The sequence below is a fragment of the Anopheles moucheti genome, chromosome 3 (genome assembly GCF_943734755.1).
Source record: "Anopheles moucheti chromosome 3, idAnoMoucSN_F20_07, whole genome shotgun sequence".
NCBI lineage: Eukaryota > Metazoa > Arthropoda > Insecta > Diptera > Culicidae > Anopheles > Anopheles moucheti.
In genome coordinates, this window is record NC_069141.1 from 42,558,907 (window position 1) to 42,578,471 (window position 19,565).

The 19,565-nt window shown below is 41.2% G+C and overlaps 2 protein-coding genes across 3 annotated transcripts in view; both read right to left on the reverse strand.

Annotated features, from left to right (window-relative positions):
- Nucleotides 1-8,222: 8,222 nt before the first annotated feature.
- Nucleotides 8,223-10,014, reverse strand: LOC128303604 (opsin-3). Of its 2 annotated transcripts, XM_053040604.1 has the most exons (4): nucleotides 9,917-9,997; nucleotides 9,521-9,852; nucleotides 8,757-9,437; nucleotides 8,223-8,687 (listed from the first exon to the last, which is right to left on the reverse strand). In XM_053040604.1, the coding sequence occupies exons 2-4, from the start codon at nucleotides 9,763-9,765 to the stop codon at nucleotides 8,453-8,455; spliced, it is 1,161 nt and encodes a 386-aa protein (XP_052896564.1). In that variant the 5' UTR covers nucleotides 9,766-9,852; nucleotides 9,917-9,997; the 3' UTR covers nucleotides 8,223-8,452. The 2 variants fall into 2 exon arrangements, with proteins under 2 accessions (XP_052896564.1, XP_052896562.1); XM_053040602.1 differs by having other exon boundaries at nucleotides 9,521-10,014.
- Nucleotides 10,015-14,563: 4,549 nt separating this feature from the next.
- The window catches only part of LOC128305486 (tyrosine-protein phosphatase Lar), a 201,212-nt gene continuing 196,210 nt past the window's right edge, over nucleotides 14,564-19,565 (reverse strand). The window contains exons 20-22 of the mRNA XM_053042957.1: nucleotides 19,381-19,513; nucleotides 18,845-19,261; nucleotides 14,564-18,711 (exon numbers count right to left, since the gene is read on the reverse strand). Of these exons, the coding sequence (XP_052898917.1) occupies nucleotides 18,643-18,711; nucleotides 18,845-19,261; nucleotides 19,381-19,513 (619 nt within the window). The 3' untranslated portion in view covers nucleotides 14,564-18,642. The remainder of the gene's footprint in view (nucleotides 18,712-18,844; nucleotides 19,262-19,380; nucleotides 19,514-19,565) is intronic.

Sequence of the window (19,565 nt, forward strand, 5' to 3'; positions counted from 1 at the left end):
CTACCTCTTCCGTGGTATGCTCTCCTGGTACTAAACATTCGAAAAGTGGTAGTTTTTGAAGCAGTTTTTCGGTGGTTTTCGAGAAAAGTTGCTGTACTAGGTGCTACCTCTTCCGTGGTATGCTCTCCTGGTACTAAACATTCGAAAAGTGATAGTTTTTGAAGCAGTTTTTCGGTGGTTTTCGAGCAAAGTTGCTGTACTAGGTGCTACCTCTTTCGTGGTATGCTCTCCTGGTACTAAACATTCGAAAACTGGTAGTTTTTGAAGCAGTTTTTCGGTGGTTTTCGAGCAAATTTGTTGTGCTAGGTGCTACCTCTTCCGTGGTATGCTCTCCTGGTACTAAACATTCAAAAAGTGGTAGTTTTTGAAGCAATTTTTTGGAGGGTTTCGAGCAAAGTTGCTGTACTAAGTGCTACCTCTTCCGTGGTATGCACTCCTGGTACTACACATTCAAAAAGTGGTAGTTTTTGAAGCAGTTTTTCGGTGGTTTTCGAGCAAAATTGCTGTACTAGGTGCTATCTCTTCCGTGGTATGCTCTCCTGGTACTAAACACTCGGAAACTGGTAGTTTTTGAAGCAGTTTTTCGGTGGTTTTCGAGCAAAGTTGCTGTACTAGGTGCTACCTCTTCCGTGGTATGCTCTCCTGGTACTATACATTCGAAAAGTGGTAGTTTTTGAAGCAGTTTTTCGGTGGTTTTCGAGCAAAATTGCTGTACTAGGTGCTACCTCTTCCGTGGTATGCTCTCCTGGTACTAAACATTCGAAAACTGGTAGTTTTTGAAGCAGTTTTTCGGTGGTTTTCGAGCAAAATTGCTGTACTAGGTGCTACCTCTTCCGTGGTATGCTCTCCTGGTACTAAACATTCGAAAAGTGGTAGTTTTTGAAGCAGTTTTTCGGTGGTTTTCGAGCAAAGTTGCTGTACTAGGTGCTACCTCTTCCGTGGTATGCACTCCTGGTACTAAACATTCGAAAACTGGTAGTTTTTGAAGCAGTTTTTCGGTGGTTTTCGAGCAAAATTGCTGTACTAGGTGCTACCTCTTCCGTGGTATGCTCTCCTGGTACTAAACATTCGAAAACTGGTAGTTTTTGAAGCAGTTTTTCGGTGGTTTTCGAGCAAAATTGCTGTACTAGGTGCTACCTCTTCCGTGGTATGCTCTCCTGGTACTAAACATTCGAAAACTGGTAGTTTTTGAAGCAGTTTTTCGGTGGTTTTCGAGCAAAATTGCTGTACTAGGTGCTACCTCTTCCGTGGTATGCTCTCCTGGTACTAAACATTCAAAAACTGGTAGTTTTTGAAGCAGTTTTTCGGTGGTTTTCGAGCAAAATTGCTGTACTAGGTGCTACCTCTTCCGTGGTATGCTCTCCTGGTACTAAACATTCGAAAACTGGTAGTTTTTGAAGCAGTTTTTCGGTGGTTTTCGAGCAAAGTTGCTGTACTAGGTGCTACCTCTTCCGTGGTATGCACTCCTGGTACTAAACATTCGAAAAGTGGTAGTTTTTGAAGCAGTTTTTCGGTGGTTTTCGAGCAAAATTGCTGTACTAGGTGCTACCTCTTCCGTGGTATGCTCTCCTGGTACTAAACATTCGAAAAGTGGTAGTTTTTGAAGCAGTTTTTCGGTGGTTTTCGAGAAAAATTGCTGTACTAGGTGCTACCTCTTCCGTGGTATGCTCTTCTGGCACTAAACATTCAAAAAGTGGTAGTTTTTGAAACAGTTTTTCGGTGGTTTTCGAGCAAAATTGCTGTACTAGGTGCTACCTCTTCCGTGGTATGCTCTCCTGGTACTAAACATTCGAAAACTGGTAGTTTTTGGAGCAGTTTTTCGTTGGTTTTCGAGCAAAATTGCTGTGCTAGGTGCAACCTCTTCCGTGGTATGCTCTCCTGGTACTAAACATTCGAAAAGTGGTAGTTTTGAAGCAGTTTTTCGGTGGTTTTCGAGCAAAATTGCTGTACTAGGTGCTACCTCTTCCGTGGTATGCTCTCCTGGTACTAAACATTCAAAAACTGGTAGTTTTTGAAGCAGTTTTTCGGTGGTTTTCGAGCAAAGTTGCTGTACTAGGTGCTACCTCTTCCGTGGTATGCTCTCCTGGTACTAAACATTCGAAAAGTGGTAGTTTTTGAAGCAGTTTTTCGGTGGTTTTCGAGCAAAATTGCTGTACTAGGTGCTACCTCTTCCGTGGTATGCTCTCCTGGAACTAAACATTCGAAAAGTGGTAGTTTTTGAAGCAGTTTTTCGGTGGTTTTCGAGCAAAATTGCTGTACTAGGTGCTACCTCTTCCGTGGTATGCTCTCCTGGTACTAAACATTCGAAAAGTGGTAGTTTTTGAAGCAGTTTTTCGGTGGTTTTCGAGCAAAGTTGCTGTATTAGGTGCTACCTCTTCCGTGGCATGCTCTCCTGGTACTAAACATTCGAAAAGTGGTAGTTTTTGAAGCAGTTTTTCGGTGGTTTTCGAGCAAAATTGCTGTACTAGGTGCTACCTCTTCCGTGGCATGCTCTCCTGGTACTAAACATTCGAAAAGTGGTAGTTTTTGAAGCAGTTTTTCGGTGGTTTTCGAGCAAAGTTGCTGTACTAGGTGCTACCTCTTCCGTGGTATGCACTCCTGGTACTAAACATTCAAAAACTGGTAGTTTTTGAAGCAGTTTTTCGGTGGTTTTTGAGCAAAATTGCTGTACTAGGTGCAACCTCTTCCGTGGTATGCTCTCCTGATACTACACATTCAAAAACTGGTAGTTTTTGAAGCAGTTTTTCGGTGGTTTTCGAGCAAAGTTGCTGTACTAGGTGCTACCTCTTCCGTGGTATGCTCTCCTGGTACTAAACATTCGAAAAGTGGTAGTTTTTGAAGCAGTTTTTCGGTGGTTTTCGAGCAAAATTGCTGTACTAGGTGCTACCTCTTCCGTGGTATGCTCTCCTGATACTACACATTCAAAAACTAGTAGTTTTTGAAGCAGTTTTTCGGTGGTTTTCGAGCAAAGTTGCTGTACTAGGTGCTACCTCTTCCGTGGTATGCTCTCCTGGTACTAAACATTCGAAAAGTGGTAGTTTTTGAAGCAGTTTTTCGGTGGTTTTCGAGCAAAGTTGCTGTACTAGGTGCTACCTCTTCCGTGGTATGCTCTCCTGGTACTAAACATTCGAAAAGTGGTAGTTTTTGAAGCAGTTTTTGGTGGTTTTCGAGCAAAATTGCTGTACTAGGTGCTACCTCTTCCGTGGTATGCTCTCCTGGTACTAAACATTCAAAAACTGGTAGTTTTTGAAGCAGTTTTTCGGTGGTTTTCGAGCAAAGTTGCTGTACTAGGTGCAACCTCTTCCGTGGTATGCTCTCCTGATACTAAACATTCGAAAAGTGGTAGTTTTTGAAGCAGTTTTTCGGTGGTTTTCGAGCAAAATTGCTGTACTAGGTGCTACCTCTTCTACCTCTACTAAACATTCGAAAGCTAGGTAGTTTTTGAAGCAGTTTTTCGGTGGTTTTCGAGCAAAGTTGCTGTACTAGGTGCTACCTCTTCCGTGGTATGCTCTCCTGATACTACACATTCAAAAACTGGTAGTTTTTGAAGCAGTTTTTCGGTGGTTTTCGAGCAAAGTTGCTGTACTAGGTGCTACCTCTTCCGTGGTATGCTCTCCTGGTACTAAACATTCGAAAAGTGGTAGTTTTTGAAGCAGTTTTTGGTGGTTTTCGAGCAAAATTGCTGTACTAGGTGCTACCTCTTCCGTGGTATGCTCTCCTGGTACTAAACATTCAAAAACTGGTAGTTTTTGAAGCAGTTTTTCGGTGGTTTTCGAGCAAAGTTACTGTACTAGGTGCAACCTCTTCCGTGGTATGCTCTCCTGATACTAAACATTCGAAAAGTGGTAGTTTTTGAAGCAGTTTTTGGTGGTTTTCGAGCAAAATTGCTGTACTAGGTGCTACCTCTTCCGTGGTATGCTCTCCTGGTACTAAACATTCAAAAACTGGTAGTTTTTGAAGCAGTTTTTCGGTGGTTTTCGAGCAAAGTTGCTGTACTAGGTGCTACCTCTTCTACCTCTACTAAACATTCGAAAGCTAGGTAGTTTTTGAAGCAGTTTTTCGGTGGTTTTCGAGCAAAGTTGCTGTACTAGGTGCTACCTCTTCCGTGGTATGCACTCCTGGTACTAAACATTCAAAAAGTGGTAGTTTTTGAAGCAGTTTTTCGGTGGTTTTCGAGCAAAGTTGCTGTACTAGGTGCTACCTCTTCCGTGGTATGCTCTCCTGGTACTAAACATTCGAAAAGTGGTAGTTTTTGAAGCAGTTTTTCGGTGGTTTTCGAGCAAAATTGCTGTACTAGGTGCAACCTCTTCCGTGGTATGCTCTCCTGGTACTAAACATTCGAAAAGTGGTAGTTTTGAAGCAGTTTTTCGGTGGTTTTCGAGCAAAATTGCTGTACTAGGTGCTACCTCTTCCGTGGTATGCTCTCCTGGTACTAAACATTCAAAAACTGGTAGTTTTTGAAGCAGTTTTTCGGTGGTTTTCGAGCAAAGTTGCTGTACTAGGTGCTACCTCTTCCGTGGCATGCTCTCCTGGTACTAAACATTCGAAAAGTGGTAGTTTTTGAAGCAGTTTTTCGGTGGTTTTCGAGCAAAATTGCTGTACTAGGTGCTATCTCTTCCGTGGCATGCTCTCCTGGTACTAAACATTCGAAAAGTGGTAGTTTTTGAAGCAGTTTTTCGGTGGTTTTCGAGCAAAATTGCTGTACTAGGTGCTACCTCTTCCGTGGTATGCTCTCCTGGTACTAAACATTCGAAAAGTGGTAGTTTTTGAAGCAGTTTTTCGGTGGTTTCGAGCAAAGTTGCTGTACTAGGTGCTACCTCTTCCGTGGTATGCTCTCCTGGTACTAAACATTCGAAAAGTGGTAGTTTTGAAGCAGTTTTTCGGTGGTTTCGAGCAAAGTTGCTGTACTAGGTGCTACCTCTTCCGTGGTATGCTCTCCTGATAGTATTCATTCGAAAACGTTGAGTTTTTGAAGCAGTTTTTGGTGGTTTTCGAGCAAAGTTGCTGTACTAGGTGCTACCTCTTCCGTGGTATGCTCTCCTGGTACTAAACATTCGAAAAGTGGTAGTTTTTGAAGCAGTTTTTCGGTGGTTTTCGAGCAAAATTGCTGTACTAGGTGCAACCTCTTCCGTGGTATGCTCTCCTGGAACTAAACATTCGAAAAGTGGTAGTTTTTGAAGCAGTTTTTCGGTGGTTTTCGAGCAAAATTGCTGTACTAGGTGCTACCTCTTCCGTGGTATGCTCTCCTGGTACTAAACATTCGAAAAGTGGTAGTTTTTGAAGCAGTTTTTCGGTGGTTTTCGAGCAAAGTTGCTGTATTAGGTGCTACCTCTTCCGTGGCATGCTCTCCTGGTACTAAACATTCGAAAAGTGGTAGTTTTTGAAGCAGTTTTTCGGTGGTTTTCGAGCAAAATTGCTGTACTAGGTGCTACCTCTTCCGTGGCATGCTCTCCTGGTACTAAACATTCGAAAAGTGGTAGTTTTTGAAGCAGTTTTTCGGTGGTTTTCGAGCAAAGTTGCTGTACTAGGTGCTACCTCTTCCGTGGTATGCACTCCTGGTACTAAACATTCAAAAACTGGTAGTTTTTGAAGCAGTTTTTCGGTGGTTTTTGAGCAAAATTGCTGTACTAGGTGCACCCTTTTCCGTGGTATGCTCTCCTGATACTACACATTCAAAAACTGGTAGTTTTTGAAGCAGTTTTTCGGTGGTTTTCGAGCAAAGTTGCTGTACTAGGTGCTACCTCTTCCGTGGTATGCTCTCCTGGTACTAAACATTCGAAAAGTGGTAGTTTTTGAAGCAGTTTTTCGGTGGTTTTCGAGCAAAATTGCTGTACTAGGTGCTACCTCTTCCGTGGTATGCTCTCCTGATACTACACATTCAAAAACTAGTAGTTTTTGAAGCAGTTTTTCGGTGGTTTTCGAGCAAAGTTGCTGTACTAGGTGCTACCTCTTCCGTGGTATGCTCTCCTGGTACTAAACATTCGAAAAGTGGTAGTTTTTGAAGCAGTTTTTCGGTGGTTTTCGAGCAAAGTTGCTGTACTAGGTGCTACCTCTTCCGTGGTATGCTCTCCTGGTACTAAACATTCGAAAAGTGGTAGTTTTTGAAGCAGTTTTTCGGTGGTTTTCGAGCAAAATTGCTGTACTAGGTGCTACCTCTTCCGTGGCATGCTCTCCTGGTACTAAACATTCGAAAAGTGGTAGTTTTTGAAGCAGTTTTTCGGTGGTTTTCGAGCAAAGTTGCTGTACTAGGTGCTACCTCTTCCGTGGTATGCACTCCTGGTACTAAACATTCAAAAACTGGTAGTTTTTGAAGCAGTTTTTCGGTGGTTTTCGAGCAAAATTTCTGTACTAGGTGCTACCTCTTCCGTGGCATGCTCTCCTGGTACTAAACATTCGAAAAGTGGTAGTTTTTGAAGCAGTTTTTCGGTGGTTTTCGAGCAAAATTGCTGTACTAGGTGCTGCCTCTTCCGTGGTATGCTCGCCTGGTACTAAACATTCGAAAAGTGGTAGTTTTTGAAGCAGTTTTTCGGTGGTTTTCGAGCAAAGTTGCTTTACTAGGTGCTTCTTGTTCCGTGGATGCTTTTCTTGTATCGGGAATCTGAAAACAGATGGTTTTGTATGGAATTTCGTACCAGCCGATGGAAAGTTTGAGCGAAATGGAGGATGCTCTCCGTTTCATCTAGCCTTAAACTAGTTAATACTCTCACGGGTTTGATAATATGCAATGCAATAGTGATGGGCAAATTTATTCCACGCTGCAGGTTATTTCACCTGCAGTGCAAATTTATTCCACCTCTTGAAAAACATGCTCTCCTTGTATCGAAAATCTGAAAACAATTGTGTGCGCGGCAACGGTATAGTGGTTTTCACAGTTGACCAGCTGATTTGGTCATTGGACAAATTTGTCAACATTTGGTCAACTCTCGTGGCCCTGCACATATTAATGTGATTTTCGATCGTTCGCTTGATTTTCGCGTATGAAGTTTGATGCTCCAATTTTAGGTCGGTTGTCCGTGCGTCAAGAAACCCAAGAATTTCTGGGCCGATCTCGTCGGTCATTGTGAAGACACTTGCGATCATTTCGTCACATTTAACTTGCACATTTACATCAGTATGAAACACACTATGTGCTCCTCAGGCACAATTTGAAAGTCAGTAGCCAATTATAGGGATACAACACCACAAAGCACTCACTATTTTTTCTCAAACAAACTGAGTTTTCAATGCAAAAAAACGAAACCGCTTTCAGCACGCACGACAATGTTTTAGCAAGACTATTATGATAGGTTCTTTACTGAACACATCGTTTTTATATCAATGTATCGATTTCTTCAAGTATCTTTTTTCGTGTTCTTTTTTTAATTTAGATCAACGATTGCGCAGTGATGATCTTCAACCGTATGGATTTAGAATTGGAAATTTTAAAACAATTTCAGTCTAACAACGATGCAAATGTTACCGAGATTACAATAATGTGGTTTGAACAGTATTCTACACGGGGATATGATGAAGTTTTTGGACAGTTTGGGATGGGTGGACATAAGCTGAACCTACAATCCAGCTTCGAATAAGTAATAATCAAGAAAGACAGAAATGGTATTCCAAGAACCATGAAGTATCAAATATCAAACGGAAAAGAGAGTTCTAATGATTGCAATATGATTTTATTCATAATCTATGACAATGCTAGCTATGTCGTAGTACACTGACAGAATGTGTCGGTTATAACATCATTATCGGCTTGCAAACTTGCAGAAATTGTGACAATCGAAATACTAAACACAATACCCCACCACAATACCTAGTAGAAGTGAAAACAAGCATGGTTTCTATTCTAGCATCTAACGGTAGGATCATTTACGAACTGATGAAAAAATCCCGTTCAAGAAATAGTATACATGAATAGGTTGAAGTAAAAGGGCATATAAGGGTTCACGGGGCGGCCAGATCGTGTATTGGTAGCGCAGTCGGTCTGTATAGGACAGGACCATGGAAAAATTTCATCTGGACCATCAAACCTCCGTACGCAGCACTGACTATCCTACAGGTAAATAAATTTAAAAAAAAACTAGAAATGGTAGGCTCAAACATCCTAAAGATGTTGTGCCGATAAAGAAGAAGGAGTTTGAATACACTGCATACTTCTCTTGCGTAGCCGTGTAACCGACGTAGACGGTAAAAAAGACGTAGCAATTCACGAACGGTAACGACATTCACTTCTAAATTCAATGCAGTTTATTTTTTTTCGTCACCTCTCACCCGTCATTCAGTGTATTGCACGAACTCGAAGAGAGTGACATTTTTCAGTTTGCCTTGCTTGAGACGTGCTCTGGTAGTTGTGGTAATTGGGAACTTACATTTCTATCATATAGCATCATGCAGAAGCCTTTCGAACGAGCGGTCGATCATCAAATAGTCCGTTTTTGGTCGTATTTCCGCCTTGCGAAACGGTTCAGTTGGCTGCGTTCTCTCCACCGTTACCTGAGGCTTGTTCAACGACGACAGTAGCTTTGCTTTCGGTCGTGCTGACATTGTCATCCGCCTCCTTGATGCCAATCCAGGGCAGACGGCGCTCCAGTTCCTGCCGGTACTTGGGATGGCTGATCGCATACACCCACGGGTCGAGACAAGATACGATCTTACAGCAAACCGCTGGTACCATCGTGACGAGCGGTGTCAGCATCGTCCTGTAAGCATTGCATTCACAGCATGTTCAATGCACACTCTTTGCGTATGTGAGAGTCACAAGTTCTTACCTGTCTCCAAACGCACCGATCATCGTAACAATGGCGTACGGTGTCCAGGCACACACAAACAAGAAGAAGATGGTAAAGGCGGCCTTGGCAATGCGCATCTCAACAGCCTGTGCCTTCTCGTTACGGTTTGCCGTGAGCGACTCGACGTTCATCTTGCGGGCCTGGTTCTTCAGCATCAGTTCGTGCTGACGTACGTGTCCAAAGAGGCGGGCGTAGAAGTAGCAAATGAACAACATCGGTATCGCGTACGCCCAGGTAAAGATGCAGCCAACGAAGACGCGCGTGTCCTGATCGTCGGTGAGATAGTCAAACGAGCAGGTGGTCAGATAGCCCTCCGGGATGTACCGACCCCAGATCTCGAACAGTGGCAATAGCGTGAAGGGCATCGTCCACAGCCAGGTGAGACAGATCAATAGGGCTGCCTGTACACGACTGAGTCGTCCGTCGAGTGGGTTGGAAATCGTACGATAGCGATCGAATGCGATCACGGCATTCGAAATGGCACCGCCGATTCCGGACATACTACCGAGGGCGGCATAGATCGAGCAGCCTAATCCATACCCGATCAATCGCTCCGAGAACGAGTTCACCAGGAACATGGGCATTTCGCACATCATCAGCAGATCGAAGATGGCCAGATTGATGATGAACATGTTCGATCCATTGCGAAGGGTTTTGGAGCTGTACGGTTTATTGGGAAAGAGCTATTTTAAGATCTTTGGGAAAGAGTTATTCAATACTTTGCAATCCACTACTTCACTTACGTGCCGAAGATCCACAACACGATACCATTACCAATGATTGAAGTGTTCATCAGTACGAAGTAGATCATGGCCAGCATCAGATGCATGTAGTAGGGTGGTGCCGGAAAACCTTTCCAGTGATCGTGCACTAGGTACTGCTCCTCGGGTGGCAGGTTCCATCCCAATAGCTTCGGCATTTCGCCAGCTGTCCGAGCCATTGGCAACAGCATGGCGCCCTCCGATATGGTTTCGTTTACCAGAAACATGGCGTACGAATGAACTGCAGATCACGGTGTATCGGGGCGCAGAAATTGGACACTTGCTGAGCCGCAATATGGAAAATTAACCCACGGCTGATGATAGAATGAGATTTTAGGTAGTAAACGATCTAGCAGCACACAATGACGACTGTGGTACTTTTTGCACAACTGCCACGCTGACAATACAGGCTACGACCCTAGCACAGACAGGTTCACGTTCTGGGCGGGGAACAATTTGGACCGGTTCCGGACAGAAACGCTTCACAAATGTTCAGCTTCTTCCGGTGTGCGAATTGTTTTTATACCAAACGGGGCAAATGAGGCGAACTAGAATAGCTGATTGGTTCAATTGGATTACGAATGCGGGTGCATTCAGGTAACCACTGAATCAAAGGATTGCATGATTTGGAAGTGCATCAAAGGCATGTGGCTACCTTCTAATTTGATTATCAGCTGGTTAGCCCATTTATTGATAGAATGGTTTCCTGCTTCGTTTCGGTAACGCCATACAAAGGTATTGGATTCACACATAGGTTTAGTTCACTTACTCATATGATATTTCTCAACATGCTTACGCTTACGGCTTTATTGGCAGCATTAAGATTTCATCAAGGTCACTAGATCAGTTAAGGTTTTTAGAAATCCTTCGCTTATATTAGTATTTTAACAAAAATGCATCAGTTTTCTTAAATGCCTAAAAAATATAACTCAATCTCATTGAATTATTGTTTGTTATCTTAAAATTTGCACACCCCTAACCTAATCTTAAAATATACGAAAAAGACAAAATAAAAGATGAATTAAATTTTCTACATTAACTCACAAAGTTCTCACAGTTTCTTTAAAATCGTGTTAAATAACTTATTTCAACGTTAGTTAATAGTGTAATTTAAAAATGCCCCCCAGAGGGTTCTGCCCTTTAAAATTTTTAAATTATTTTATGACATAACAAAAAAATGGATAAAATAGTAACATATCAGTTTCTGATCCAAATTAGATAAAATATTCTAGTGGAAATTAGAATTTAAATTTCTTAAACCGTAAAATATTTTCCGCAACTCGTTTAAAAAGGGTATAAAAGTTTTATTGGCGGTTTTTTTTTTCAAATAAACGACGTTTAAGTTATTATTATATTAAATAGAAAACTAAAACTAAATAATTTTATTCCTTTTTTTACCTAATTAACTATTTCCAAGCCTTAAAACGGAAAATCTATGATTTCGAACTCGACATTTTTTTTTCGAACTCGACATTGTTGGGGCCTCTAATTTTAAAAACGATGAAGGTAGGGAGGGGGGGGGGACATTGAGGCCCTTAAAATGAGACAAAGCGAAAAGCGCAGTAAAAAGAGGCCTACTCTGCCTACCGTTTGATACGCAGCTGGCTGTAATAAATGGAGACGCCCAGTATTTTTTAACTTTAACTAAAGAAAACAACAAAACCCGATATCTTCGCTAAAAACATTTTATACAAAAGCTTTCAGAGGTTATCCAAAGGCTTTATCGGATAGTTTTTATATGTCAAGTTAAATATGAGGTGTGCCGGCGCCTGAACATTGTCTGTTTGTCTGTGTACCATAGGATGTGATATCCTCCGGTAGTATTTGATGGTTTCAATGGTGGATCTGTCTGTTATTACTTGAAATAGTAATAAAAGACGATAGACAGCTCAGGGAGTATTCTTTACAATGGACTTAACCATGCGAATTTAACCTAGCCCAATTTGATCGCAATAACGTTGCAGCTGAAATAACAAAATATATTCTTTTTATGGCAAGTTGTACAGTTGGATTACTATCGTTTTGTGATTTAAATTCCTTGAACAATTTACAGCGGTCGACCATTGTCCATCCATCCTTACGCGAACACATATTGTCCTTCGCCTCTATATTGCAATTAAGAAGCTGTCTAACTAATTGTCGTCATACCTTGTTCATTCAAAGATTATTATTATATTGAATTAATTATCCAATAACAGATATGTGAATTTTTAAATCTTAACTCCACAATTAACTTTAGCATATAGTGAAGAGGGAACCTTTTTAAAAGGACTACAGAAAAGTGAAATACTTTAAAGTAAAAAAGTAAAAGTGTAAAAAAGTGTTAAAAAGTGAAAGCAGGATAGTAAAAAAAACGCAAAGACCAGGAATCATAAACACGAAAACGATTACGGAAAGCAGAAACAAATGAACAACAATCAAACAGATTGGTATAACAGTTAAACACACGTATGCACGTCACGACTGCCGAACTCCGTACGGTAAGGTTTAAGGTTTACGGTAAGGTGTTTAGGTAAGGTTGTGGTAGAATAGTATCAGAGCATACGGGATGGAACGCATAGGTTTGGTTTAAAAAGATGGTTGGGGACGTCGATGTTATGCAGCAGGAGCTACCATTCTGAACATTTCATGCGATTAACAATTTGCTTAAAATAAGAATTGTTGCGACGAAAGCGTTCGACACCCCTGTCGGTAAAGTAACGGCGCGCTTCGGCAGGACCCGACGATAAACGGCGCGCAATTGGCACGCGAGTAGGCAGCTAAGAAGCGTGTAGGGTCAGTACAAAAGTAGCAGTGAAGAATATTCAACGTAGAAAGTGACCAGTGAACAGGAAAACACAGAAAGGAGACGAAAGTAAGTGGACGGTTCTAGGATTAGAATAAATGGTTTATTTGTTAATGTAGTTTCAGAACCGTCCGCAAATCCGTCCGTCTACAAGCTTATGAGAGTAGAAACGGGCCAAATAAAAAGTGACGGTTATCGAAAAAACCTCCGCAACAAGTATACTGCTGTATATGTAGGAATATCAAGCAAAATATCAAGTAGCCTGTAGAAAATGTTATATAAAAAGGGCGACCGATCATTATGAAATATATTGCTGTGCGAACTATTAAGAAGAAAGGTTAAGTTCTTTCCAGGCTATAGTTTTTTTGCAACGATCAATGCGAAACATATAAATTACCGGTTTATCTGAAGTTCTTATTGGGTTTTTGAACATGGTACAAAGCTCTAGTACCTTATGACTTTGAGTACAATGCTTAACAGTAAAATCAAGAAGCGCCTTGTATATAGGATACTAAGGGCTAAATAGACTCATACGATAAAGAAGACTATCAAGATACGATATACAGAATATATCCTTTTCGATACGTCCGTCCGTTAATCCCGTATGGCCATGAACATTTCGCAAGCGCTTTAAATGAACTATTAACTGAATTGTATGCAATAATTTTGGTAATTATGAAAATTTTATGAATCCCAGATCGATGGTTACATAATTAAAGGACTTCTCTCGAATCGCTACAGTTAATAAAAAAGAAGATTATTCTAGCCATCAAATTTCTTGGCGCCCTGTTTTTAACAAAGATGCGCTGAAGAATTTTTGATATCATATACATGACCAGGACAGGATTATTCAAGTCTTCAAGTCTAACAGCAATATCGATGGTGTAGTGAAAGAACATCTTAAGAAACCTTTTAGGAAATATAAAAGTAAAGCGAATTTCTGCGAACTCCACCCGATTCTCGGTACGACTCATCACTGGTTTTAAAGGTACGTGAACAAAGAAGAGACAATGGCATTTATGTAGTTCCAGATTTACCATCCAAATCGGCAGGAGTGACAGATGCTGCCGTTACAGGATATCACACGAGAACAATAATCGAACCGCACGAAGGAGTTGGTAACGGATCTTAAGGTTCTTAGAAAAACATAAATAAGGAAACGTGTCTTTTTCGACATTTTACATAATAATCATGGCTGAATTAAAGGAAAATCGGATCGAAAACGAACCTTTAGATACCTGTATTTCATTTCCTCGGAAATGTACGAAACCCTGAAAATTAAATAAGAGGATTACATAGAATATAAGTATTGAATTACCAATGAACCGTTGCGTGTCATCGTCATTCGTGTCATCGTGCTGCCTCTAATATAACGGTAAGCTTTTGGTCCTTTTTCATAATTTTATTACATAACCTATATAATTTCGGACATTATCTATCTTTTTTTAGTTTATTTCATATAGCTTTTCTTTTCTTCCTTTGCTTCTACTTCTGCATTGTTTCTGTTTCTGCTTAACTGTTCTTTGCCCGCTTTGTCCGCCATCTTTCTAACATGCTATATGCGATTTGCACGGTACATTGCATTAGTGTTTTGTCGTCCATCTTATACATATTGTTTTGCTTCCACTTGCCTTAACATTCCTTCCGACTGCCATTAATACATAACTCCCACAGTCATATCCTTGCAAAGCCCTATCCCTGCGAGTTATCAATAGTTAATCTAAACATAACCGGCCCTTTCTCTGCTTCAATGTGCCTGCCCTGTTTTCCCTGTTCTGCGTGGAAAGGAAGCGCAGATACTGTGTCAACAAGGGGCGCGTAAGCCTATTCATCTGCCTGTCACACCAGAAGGTTTTAATATCTTGTTTGTATGTTCAACACTTGACCACTTTTGCTTACAATGAATTCCGTAGCTCGGAATGCTTGAGTACAATCGTAACACAAACTACACAACGTAGAAATAAAACACGCGTTTAAACGTTTTGCTTACAGCGAAAACTATGATACACGCCAATAGTACAGAACTAATCGTTGACAAATGCCTTGCGTGGTGGTGAGTGTTGTTGATAAAAGTATCATCTCGGTGCGGTGGTTTTTGTATGACGTGGAGTATGATCGTCAAAAGAAAGAAATGAAGTTGCAAAACGAAACGAAACTGGTGTTTGGTTCTGTTGGAGTATGGGGTTGCTTATGAAAAACTGTACATTATTACATTTGCACCAAACTGCTGCTATTGCTGCTCGTGCATCCGAAACTGATGTGTTGGTGGCGATGGTTGATATCAACGTAACATACATAACAATTAGTCGAAATTGTGTGTTTTGCCTGTTTTGTCTATCTGTTGCTTAAAGTTTTGTTCCATCAGCAGTTTTCTTCCTATCCCTTTGTACAAAATTCTACATTCTCTCTATTGTTTGAAGGATGGTTGGTAGTGTGTATGTGTGTTTGCTATTGTTAATGTTGCAGTCTAGTGCACATGGTTTGCTGGTATCCGCTATTTTGAAATAAACTTACTTGCGAGATAAATTTGCTTTCTCTCAAGGCATTGGAAAACGGTTGTTTATAACTAAAACACTAGCTCGAGCACTTTTCCAAGTCTGTTCCAAGCCAGCTGAAGCCCTGCCGCTTAGCCTTAGCACGACAATTGTAAATGGAATGCACATATGTACGTAAAACATATACTGTCGAGTGTGTATGTGTGTGGAATCAAATCTTGTTACTAAATAATATCCGCTTCGTTGAATGGCTCTTTCTTTATGGTTGTTTGGTTTTGGCGCCATTTTGTTTTAAAGGCGGTGCAGATATTACACGCATGTTTAAGTAGCAATAATATGGGGTAAGGGTGTAACAATTTACTGATGATTTTGTTTTGGTAAAACATATATTCGAGAACCGTTCTACGTCGTTGAACTATTTTGGTTTTTGTTGAAAACAATAAAATTTATAAAAGACATCCTAACATATATGCTGCTGATTAATTTTGTGTGTGTGTGTGTGTGTTTGTTGTGTAAGGACTTTATAACAACAAATAGTAATTTTGACGTACTATTTATAATATCTTAGTTGCTCAGAAATGGGCAGTGAGGAATTACGGCTTGAGAAGAATAAAATGCGCTTATTTCATTAAACTTACAACTTAGTTCAAATGCCTAATCTGGACGATGTGTGTTGATGGACATAAAAGGAACAGTACCTTGTTCGTTAATCTAGATCGTTGTGATCGATTGTTGGCAAGATAAAGAAGTAAAATAAAAGGGCACCAATCGCCTTCGCAGTGGCAAAAGACTGCATTAGTTAGATCTTGAGAGACTGGAAGGAAACGTAGCCCCAAGTTCAGACCAAGGTTCTCTACGACTCATGTGAAATGGAAATACGAACGTGTATGACGAGGCGCAAGATGTGCTGTATGAGGAGGCAATCAATGTGTCGTTTCAGTCGCTAATCATTCCGATATGATATGGTACAATACAAACTAATGCTCGTATAATAGCTACTAAATATATGTTCTTGTATGCATGTAAAATAAACGCCCAATATTGTAAGGTGCAGTAGTTCTAATGGACCATACCATGCGTGCACGTATTTATCCCTTCTCTTTTTCGCGTTGCGCTGGTGATGCTTGTTAAATGTATGTGGATATAAATTCTACGCAAAATTGTGCCATATTATACGCAACAACACCGCTAAAGTACGCACATATCACATCAAAATACTACCTTAAATTAACACAACATAACCCGTGCGTTGAAGAACGCAACACAAAAGGAAACTACGAACGACGCACTATGTCCAGTACATATCGAGTATCGTGTGCAGAGAGAGATAGAGAACCGGAACGTATTTTTCAAAGCGACCCCGTGTATGCGATCGTACAAAAATCAAATCACCAAACTATTCGACCTTAAGTAGAAGTAGAAGAGTGCAATTGTATACGCGCGGCTGTACCGTATAAACGTTCGGCAAATCCATTATGCGAAGCAGTCGGAAGCTGCTGCAGTACGCCGTACATAACTACGATGGCTAGCTTGTTTAGGTAAAGTAACATTCCTATAGGTATCTGTTTAAATAGGACCTCAACAAGGGTAGCGCTTGTGGTTCTACCTGCTGATTCTATGTCACATTTTACGATCTCGCTGAGTTTACGTTTACAGCTTTTGTTGATAATTTTACTTTTTTTGCGCGATGCATTCCTCTAACGCTACATCTAGCAGATAGTGGAATATTTGCAAGGTATCTTTCGCAAACCCATCATTCAACCGTCATCTCGTACACGTTCGCTGATAATGTGAATTTCTTCGTACAGTTCTCATCCATTCATGCTGCTTCCATTCGACGAATCGATCTTACACGCGGGTTTTGTTTTGCACAATCGAAAGCCATCTTGCACCTTCTGTTTCCGTCGCTACTATATTTGCTAGGGTCGTTTCGCGCTATCTTTAAACACTTAATTTTGTTGTTTCATTCTACGGTGTGTTATCTAATGAGTATGCGTGTATGCTTAAAAGTCAAATCAATTAGCCAAGTCTCTTTGAATTAACGTTCATTATATATCAACACTCTGCCCATCCAGAGATGAGCCGTTTTGGTGACAGTATATGAATAAAGTCCTTGTTCGGGTTGTATTCGATTATGTTTTTTTTTCTCCGTTTCGCTCACTTTTATCGTGTTCTGTTTAATTTCATTCTTCAGCCGCAGCCTGTTTCATTCGCCAAGTTCAGCAATGAGTAACAACTGACTGTCTGTTTCCGGGGACAACCAAATCACCCTTGGCATTCTTCCGTCGTGTGTAATATATATGTCTTTGTGTGTGTTTGTATTGATTTTAGAATGTAATGTTATAGAATAGTTTCGAGTAGCTGTACTCCGCGCGTTTCCCGCCACCTGAACTGGTGTGTTCGTGACTCGCCTCGCCTATGATACCTTCCATGTCCTCTAGTGATACGCTAATAATATCAGTCTGACCGTTTGATGTTTTATTTTGATCGCTAGCAAAGTAGCAGCTTACACTAATAGCATCCTTTTCTAAGCCGAGTCTCAGTATAGCCTATTTGCATTAGAAAATTCTTGCCAATATCCCGAACGTTCCGGCTCGGTTGGGCGGCCTTGTGGTAGCGGTGCCACTCTCCGGTATGAGAGAACCGGTACCAAATTCCATTTGGTCCGCTTACCCCATATGCGGGATTGACTAGCCGGCTTCGTAGTAAAATTAAGTAAGCAAGAAAGGCATGACCTAGAAGGTCGTTACGCCAAGAAGAAGCAGTTACCAAACATCATGCGCCACTCTGTTAGGTCTGTGGTTGTGATTGACAAAGAAACTAGCCTCGATTTATAAACAAGATTTCAATAACATGGCTGTAGTGCAATACTCTGTACACCGCAACAGTACATAATAAGTCGATGACATTTTTAGTACATCGTAATACGTCGAGCATGGTAGATATGAAGGGAAATGTGACGTTCTGTGTAATTGTTCGCAGCAGTTTGCACTGGGGAACAAAGGAACATGAAAGCTGCATGTGAAACCCTTACGGATTTGATGACAATTGGTTTACTGGTCGTCTTCTAACACTTACTTCACACCTTCTCAGCAGTACACTAAATGGCAGTAATGATTGTGATGTTAGTGTGTGAGTGTTTAGTACTTTTACCGAAAAGGGTGCTTCGGTTCGCTAGTTAAAAGTTTAGCTTTATATAGGTTAATTTTAGTGTGAAATTTTGGTTGTTGTTGAAAAATGTTCTATTTTTAATTGCACACTTGCGAAAGTGATATTTCGTCCGGTTGCTAATCGCGTCTCGATTAATCGACACAATATTGATGTGAGTCCGTTTCGAACAATTTCTTAGATAATAGTGTTTTGGTTTTTGTTTTGGAAAATTTGCCTAGGTAGCTTTCAAACTGCTTATCTCAGGAACGCGATGCATCCTTGTCTGTGCACTATGGATTTTCCTAGAGTAGTTGAGTATAATCAAATTTTGAAAATCTTTCTAAACCTTATTGAATTACAATTTCTCCGAAAGGATATACACATTCTATGCGTTTATGCAGGGTCATTATCGATTGAAAAATGGCGATTTGTGGCGGGGGCTAAATAAAATCAGCAAAACGGCTAGATAAAAGGTTGTTGATGCTTGTACTGCCGCCCTATTGTTCGTAAACCGTCGTTGGTTGATTGCTAGTTACGCGTCAATGTATGATAAAATATGGCGATGGAACAATAAAACACCAACCTCGCCTCGTTATCGGGGCCTGGCGTGTGATCGGCGCCAAAAGGTGCTGACAGTGTCAGACGCAGTGATAAGGAGATGGCTTTTTAGGTCTTTAGGTCGCATAATGATCAAAGGAACCTAGGTACTCCAGCGCAGCACGATAGCAAAACTGATATTGATCCTGTGGGAGAAGACGGATGTGAAAGTAACAGTTGTCATTGCCTTATTTAACAGCGCACACAACGCAAATGGTTTCAGGAATGGGCTAACGATGGGACATTAGATAACTTCAAATGATTTTCCAGTTAACTTACCTCAGTCTGAACCATGGCCGGCCGCTGGGAGCGAAGTATTCGCACCGTTTGGAATACGTCCAGCACACCTTCGTACTGCATCCGCTCGAGTACGATGCTGAGTGTGATAAAGACGCCGGTACGGCCAACGCCCGCACTGCAATGCACCGTAATTGGTCCGTCCTGGCCGAACTGTTCCTTTGTTTTGTGCACCTGGCCGATGAAGTCGATAAAGCCTTCACCCGACTTTGGCACACCCTGTTCCGGCCAGTCGATGAACTGGAACTGACGTACCGTACGCGAGGAACCGTCCCGAGCATCCGTGACCTTGAATTCTCTCAGTTTGTACTGCGGCATGTTGTATTCGGCGATCGGATCCACCACGTAGCACTGGTAGCGCACCGAACGCTCGTGAGGCCAGTATTGGAAGCATTTTTCCTGAAGCAAAAACAATGACGAGATCTTCGATTATCGTATGACCATTTCAGATTTAGAACTTGCAATTTATGAAGGTTTGCATAAGTAGGGAAAAAAGTATATCTATTTTTCTAACTTACTCGTCCCATTTCTTTCAATTTTGTTAGCATGACCACAATCGTTGAGTTGTGTTCCCAAAGCATTCGCCAAAAGTCTTCTGCCGTCTCTTGAAGAGGTCCTTGGGCGGCGATGTAAGCGTTTCGATATCGGTAGCTGTGCAGGGCGAAATAAATTGCAGACAGAAACGCATTAATGTGACTATCCG